Source organism: Trachymyrmex septentrionalis, unplaced genomic scaffold (genome assembly GCF_001594115.1).
Source record: "Trachymyrmex septentrionalis isolate Tsep2-gDNA-1 unplaced genomic scaffold, Tsep1.0 scaffold16, whole genome shotgun sequence".
Classification (NCBI taxonomy): Eukaryota; Metazoa; Arthropoda; class Insecta; order Hymenoptera; family Formicidae; genus Trachymyrmex; species Trachymyrmex septentrionalis.
Window position 1 is genome coordinate 1,805,711 of NW_017304758.1, and position 7,267 is coordinate 1,812,977.

General features: G+C 28.4%; 1 protein-coding gene across 1 annotated transcript; it reads left to right on the forward strand.

The window, feature by feature from the left end:
* Positions 1–5,293: 5,293 nt before the first annotated feature.
* On the forward strand, positions 5,294–7,211 carry LOC108746105. Its single transcript, XM_018482654.1, has 4 exons — positions 5,294–5,793; positions 5,984–6,346; positions 6,420–6,723; positions 6,853–7,211. Exons 1-4 carry the CDS (start codon positions 5,659–5,661, stop codon positions 7,107–7,109), a joined length of 1,059 nt encoding a protein of 352 aa, XP_018338156.1. The 5' UTR covers positions 5,294–5,658; the 3' UTR covers positions 7,110–7,211.
* The last annotated feature ends 56 nt before the right edge of the window (positions 7,212–7,267 follow it).

The window sequence follows — 7,267 nt, forward strand, 5'->3', positions numbered from 1 at the left end:
TTTATTTTAATATGAAATATGTTATGATGAGAGAGAGAGAGAGAGAGAGAGAGAGAGAGAGAGAGATTTTATTTATTGTAACAAATATGCTAAAATTGGAATTAAACTTTTTGGCAATAGGATAATTTCTGTTCAAATTTTAAATTTATCGAATGTCTTGTAAGATTGTAGCTCTTTTAAAATGTTTTAAATGACTATCTTTTCTCTGAAATATCTCTACACACCCAAACAATTTCAAATATTATCTGAGTTATGTAAAGAAGCAGGGATTAGGTACAGATATTTTATACACATATATTGAAAAATAGAATCTTTTTCATTCTACTTCCAATGATTATTATTTTTAATAATTATTATTTAAAGCAAATAAAAACGTTTATAGAATTATTAGCTTTAAGAATATCTCGATTTTGAATTTATTGCTTATTGTTTAAAAAAGTCAACTTATATAGTGTGGCGGCTCGCATACAAGAGTAAAGTACATGAAAGCAATTAATTGCTAGGCCAGTTTTGGTCTTAAAATGTTTCTAGAATTATTTGGTTATGTATAATACAAACTGGACAAAAACCTAAATTATTTTTAACACAAGAAATCTTACGAACTGATTATATTATTCAATCTTACATTATGTTTTTTTTTTTAGTAATTCTTGCATTATTCATTTTTTCTTTTTTTTCCTCTATATTTTTGTCATTCTTTATTACGTTTTATTACTTTAAAATTTATAATGGCTTATGTTATAATTATTGAATAATTTTAAATATTCTGTAAGTAGAACAAAAAACTGTATAGAAAATATACACATTTTGTCAAAGTTTAGCAAATGTTTTTAACATTATTTATTTATTAAAATTGCATTATATATAATAAAAAAATGTCTAAATGCAACTTTTAAGGAAAAAATTGATCAAATTATTTAACAGATATCTTTTATTATCTCTTCTTTTGGCACATTTTTTGTCTTACGCATTATAAAGAGTTTTAAAAAGAATACAGGATATATTGCAATCATTTCCTAGCACTTTCTGAACTAGTACACCAGGGCAATAAGTTGAAGTGAAATATACGTTTGTTTCATTTTAACTCATTGCACCGGTTCAGAGTGCAACAATAAAAAACAGACCTATAGAATATGAAAAGAGAATTATTCCGCTCAAACAGTGAAGGACTCGATCGCGAAATGCGAAACGTGCAAAATGCAACACGCAATGTAAAACGCAAAACACGCAATTCGTGCATCAAATAAGAGAAAATATATCTAGTAAATGTTCTAGAAAAAACAAACCTCATATTATATATATATCGCGTGTTTTATTTTAATTGCCCCAGGCAAATTCTATATCTTGAAAAATATGGAAAATACGAAAAAATGTTTTAGACAAAAGTTGCATGGTTTTGAGCTCTATAAAGCTAGCAGAATCAAATTAGCAGAATCAAATCGGACCTATCGAAATTTTTAATACTCATTTTGTACTATATTGTACCATTAATGATACTTCTGTACCGTATGCGATTTCGAAAAAAATTGTGGCGCTGCTGGCTTAATATTAAACTGACAGGACCAATTTAAAATAAAAGAAAAAATATATTAGAAATCAATACGATTGAATTTGTACTATTTTGTACTGCCAAAAACAACTCTATACTATGTGTAATTTCCAAGAAAACAGTGACGCTGTAGTTTAATATTTAATATTTAATAGTTTAATATTTAAGCTGGCAGGACTGTAAAGAAAACAACACAGGGAAAAAATTAACACGACTGAATTTGTACTAATTTGTATATACCATTGAAAGTAAGTTAATATTTTACATATTTTTTCCTTAAATGACTGTATTAGTACATATAATACTTATAATTTATGAGGTATTCTACGTCAAATAGGGCACCTTTGCAACATCATTTTATTTTTTTTTATATTTATTAACATATCTCTTATTCTAAAGATAAAAATATCAGACACATATTTCGCGATAAAAATGTAAGATTTTTTTAATGAAGTTATTAATGCTTTTAAATTTCATAAATTTATGAAAAACATCGCTCATGTGAACATTCAAATTATTATATTGTTAAAACCATTAGTCGTACAAAAAAATGCAAAATTATCCGAAATTAAAATCAGACTTTAATCTTGGAAAATTTTGCATTTTTTTTATTTTCTGATATTAGCATTCATTAATTTCCTGATATTCAGTTAATTATTAGCAAGGACGCACTGGCACTCCTTGGGAATTTAAGAATATCAGATTAAAGTATAGTACATAATTATTTGCATGCATGTGCTCTAATACTATACATTTATAAACATATGAGAATAATTATTGCATTGTGATTATATAAAAACTCATTTTTTTAATGCATATTTATCAAATAAGGATAATATCGCTAAAGTAATAGTATCGACAAAATTAATGATTATGATTTTCAAGAAGATGAAATCTTAATTGTTCTTTATTTTATTTCAATATCTATAACATAATACGCACACGCTATAATATACACTGAGTCATTGTTTCTTCTATTTTTACGCTAATACATAAGATACTGGATAACCGATCAAATGCGTATTTTATTTATATTTACATTTAGAAGATAAAAAATTAACATGTGTAAGATGACGAAACCCCTGGTATATAAATCGCTTTCCTCAGATCAATGAAAAAAGTAACCATTGTAATTATCATAAATTATTCTTTATTATATAAATAATGCATTATACATATAAAAGAATTGAATAGAATGTTTTGATTATATACCGGAAAAATTTACATAATCTGTTTTCTACGTTTAAAGAAATTTCCAAGCATTAAAATAATTTTTATGATATAATATTTTTTATAGTCAACTTTGCACTTATTTTAAAATAAAATAACATATTGCGATAATATTATTTATTGTAACAAGTATGCTATAATTAGACTTAACTTTTCGGCGATAGATCAATCTTCTTTGAATTTCGGATCTATTTTGTGAGATTGCAGCTCTGTTAAAATGTTTTGAATGACTTTTCTCTGAAATATTTCTACATCCAAATTTGTTAACTTTTTACAGAATTGGATCGTTTTAATTATATAGATATCGAATAATGTAAAAGAAATTATTTTTGACGCAAGATCTCTTGCATTCGATCATATTAGGTCTATTTTTTTAATTTAACTTTTCGAATCATTTATCTCTCTTCTCTCTTTCTATGTTTTATTATCTATTTATGAAATAACAAAAAAAAATAGCTTTATATAAAAGCAATCTTATTTTTTTCCGTTATTTTATAAGTAGACAATGTAGATAAATGATAATCCGGATTTTTATCTCAAGATATTAAAATTAACATAAATCTCATTTAATTCCAGGAAACTATTATAGCTAATGAATAATTAAATGAAGTATTTACGATATTCTTTCCTGTGTACATCTTTTTTGCGCATTATCACGATATACAGTGGTTTTTAAATAGCGGACCCTAATTATGTAGCACTATTCTTGATTAAAAATTAAATGATTGACAAAATATTATTTTCTAAAGATTGCCGAATAAGCACATATTCGGTTGCCCAACTATTAACTATTACGATAGTTGCAAAATAGTAGAGGACTTTTTAACTCAATTTTTGATCAGAAATAGTATTGTGTGATTCGGAAATCACTTATTACAATCTTTAGAAATTAATATTTCGTTAATCATTGCGAAAATTGCAAAGCGGTAGAGAATTTTCGATTCAATTTTTAATCAGGAATAACATTATGATTAATGTCCGCTATTTAAGAAATACTTTGTATGTAATTGTGTATATTGTTCGCTATTTAATATTTTATTTAGCTGTACACATTTTGATGCACTTATAATTTAAACAATAGCATAACATTTTACTAATGTAGCCTCCTAAGCATACTCATCTCCGATGGCCTCTTTTTCGAGGTTTTCATATATAAAAATAATTATTCGATAAATCGATTGTAACTCTACTGCTAATCTACAGTTCATACTATATGTGTGACAATATAGATTTTTAGTGCTAAGCAGGCTATATGCAGAAGAAGTTATGTATATATATAATTCCATACATTCTGTAATATTCTGTATATTTTGTTGTTTTTTTTTTGTGAATGTATAATTTTGTAACCAAATACTGTTTTTTAAACAAAACCAATTTTTTAAATCTATTTTTGTAGAGGGATCACATTAATTACTATCCCTATTTTTCTTTGATTCGTTATAAAGTAATATTTTTATAAATAAATAATATTAAGACTCGGCTATCTTGAGGCGCTATATTGTATAATATAAAATTATTAATTGCTACAGCTTTATTTTTTAGTTTTTTCTTAAAAACATAATTATTTCATAATCCTAAAATTTGTAAAATATGCTTCAAATTGAGATGTCTAATATATTATGTAATAGAAAGGTAAAATAATTATGAAATAATACAGTGGTTTTTGACAGCTGAGAAATGTATCATTATTTTAAGAATTATTTTACACTTCTATGTGATATCGAACAGATGTTTTACTTTGCCTCATATCTTACAGATTTCATGGTTATGAAACATATTTAAAAAAAAATAAAACGTAGCAAGTAATTGTATCAATTTACGAAGTAATAAATATTTCATAACTTTGAGTCTAATTTAAGATCGATTTCTTGATAATATATTGCATAAGATATCTAAAAAATGTTTATTAGATATGTTTTAGATATAAGACATTTGTAAATATCTTTTATACATCTTGTGCATAAATGTTATCCGACTTGAACTTGACGAATGTAATTCATTATGTTCTAAATTTAAATATTAACAAAATTAAGTTATTGTATAAGATGTGGCCGCAGCCTCGTTTTCCTCTATGGGTGTGGTCGAAGTCTCTATAAATGTTTTGAAGCGTTTGATTGACCAATCAAAAGAAAGAATTTTACAAATTGACCAATCAAGGAATGTTTTAAAGCAACATAATGTTTTGTAATATTATGTTGATCGTATCTTATTACACATATAAAAACATTGTAAGTACATAGTAAAGTACGCGTAATTTAGATCGTGTTCCGATATAACTGCGCAGTAATGAAAATCTGTAGTACGAGTAACGTGCACTATAGATTTTCAATAGCAATGTATATCGGAATTTATCAGCTGGCAATATTGCAAATTTAGCGCGTGACAAAAAATAGATTATCTATTTGTCCTTTTCTATGTTATCGGAAGGTGGTCGTAGCTTCGGACGCACATGTGTGTGAGTATATTCTTTTGCGAATGTGTATCCCCTCCATTTGGCTTCACGGTAAGCCGCATTCTAGTTTTGGCCTTCTGCCCTAACCGTCCTGACGTTCTGGTATTATTGCCTGTTTTCATATCGCGTTCAGTCGTGTTTTATGTAAGATGCAATCGCTTATGTGGAAAAGGTCCCTTAGACTGGCGGAAATAATTTGATATCAAAGGCCTTAATCTAATCGCCGGTAAATTTGTAAATATTCGACTGATAAACCGCATTTTGCACTCATGCATTAGATATGGGGTCCTATAGTGCTCAGTCTATTGCAACGTGATGTATTATGAAGTTACGACGAGAATTTAACCTTAAGTGGACGTTCTTGACGTAACGTGGTCGGTATATTATTGTCTCCGATTGGCCACAAAATCTTATTAAACGATGAGCGATGCGTATCAAAGGCCTGCTATTGTTGCTTATCTGCATAGCAGGGAGCAGCATTGTTTTTATCGCCTTCAGCAATCAACGATCTTCCATTCAGACTATAGTGACGGAGACTCACAAACAATTACGGAGCTTCCAGGCAAGTATAATAAACCTATTGTTTTTAAATGAACTTTTTATACGGTTTTATCTCTTCTTTTTTTCACGTTGAAGAGGAAAAGATTAACTGTACAAGAAGTTATTCTAAAAAGTACCTATTAATATTCAGTAATCTCTACTTTGTAGATTATTTTTCATTGTTTCTCTCATGTGCAAGATCTTACTTTTAGGAAAATTTAAAAGATGTTGAGGAGAAACGTCTAGTGACAGATTCCAAGTACCTTGCATTGCTTGGTCTGGATGGACAGACAGCCACCACGCCGATTAGTTCCAAATCTCACAATGTAACGGTTGTGTCGCTCGTAAGGCCTGGGAACGAGCAATATATATATGGCTTTGTTAGAAACATCAGCCACTTTTTGCCAAATAATAGTATTGTAATTTATAGCGTCGGTTTAAATGAAGATTCTTTACAAAGTATTAGACTTGTCTGTAATTCTACAAGATGTAACGTAACTCACTTTGATCTAAGTCCATTTCCTGCTCACGTCGAAGATGACACGCTACATGTTTATAGACCTTTAGTTATTCAAGTGAGTAATCGTTGAAAAAGTCTATAGATTTTCAGAAGGAAGATACTAATTGAATAATGCTTTTATGCTGCAGACAGCTTTAAATACACTAGGTAGTATAATTTATATGGATTCCAATGTACGCCTGAATTCTTCAGACATTGCAAAATATCTTTGTCCAAAATATGGAATCTTAACTTGGCCTACAAGGCACGCCATTAGTTCATTAACACATCCAAAGATGTACGAGTATTTTCATGCCTCTGCTGAGAGCTTCTTTTTTCTCCCACTAATTAGAGCATCACACTTAATAATCAGCAATTTCAAAGACATCAGAGAAAAAGTAATGCTACCTTGGGTTCAGTGTGCATTGACGAGAGATTGTATTTCCCCTATTGGTAGGTATCTTTCTTTTAAATGTTATATTTAATTCCTAAATTTTATGTAGATGTATTTCCATAATTTTATATGTATTAATAAGTATCTAATTCTTTATATATGTTAGGTTTTTAATTGAATATTTGTAGGTGCGCAATCGGCAGGTTGTAGATTCAACAAAAAACCACAATATCGATATTCTGGTTGTCACGCATATGACACTTCTGCGTTAAATATAGTTTTGGGATTGCATTTTAACTTCGATGATACGTACTATGTACACAAGGAGCGGGAAACGTTCTTTAACAAAATCCAGCCTGAAGAGATCACCGAAGAATACCTTATGATCACACGACAAAACAATGCCACCGAGACCAACGTTAAGAATTTCATTCAGGAGCGCTAAATCTTTTTTGATCTCAATTTATCTTAGGTAATTAATACGTCGGATAAGCACAACTTAATTTAAGATTGTTAAGCATTCATTTAAATTATAATAAATAGCGAAATGAACAAATTTGAAGTTACATTTCAAAGGCATTAAATACCTTTAAATCCTGAATC

Bases quoted from the DNA above. Each gene is read 5' to 3' on its own strand.
- LOC108746105 (XM_018482654.1), top strand. From the start codon at position 5,659: ATGCGTATCAAAGGCCTGCTATTGTTGCTTATCTGCATAGCAGGGAGC. The intron at 5,794-5,983 runs GCAAGTATAATA...TCTTACTTTTAG, and splicing joins AACAATTACGGAGCTTCCAG to GAAAATTTAAAAGATGTTGA. The intron at 6,724-6,852 runs GTAGGTATCTTT...GAATATTTGTAG, and splicing joins AGATTGTATTTCCCCTATTG to GTGCGCAATCGGCAGGTTGT.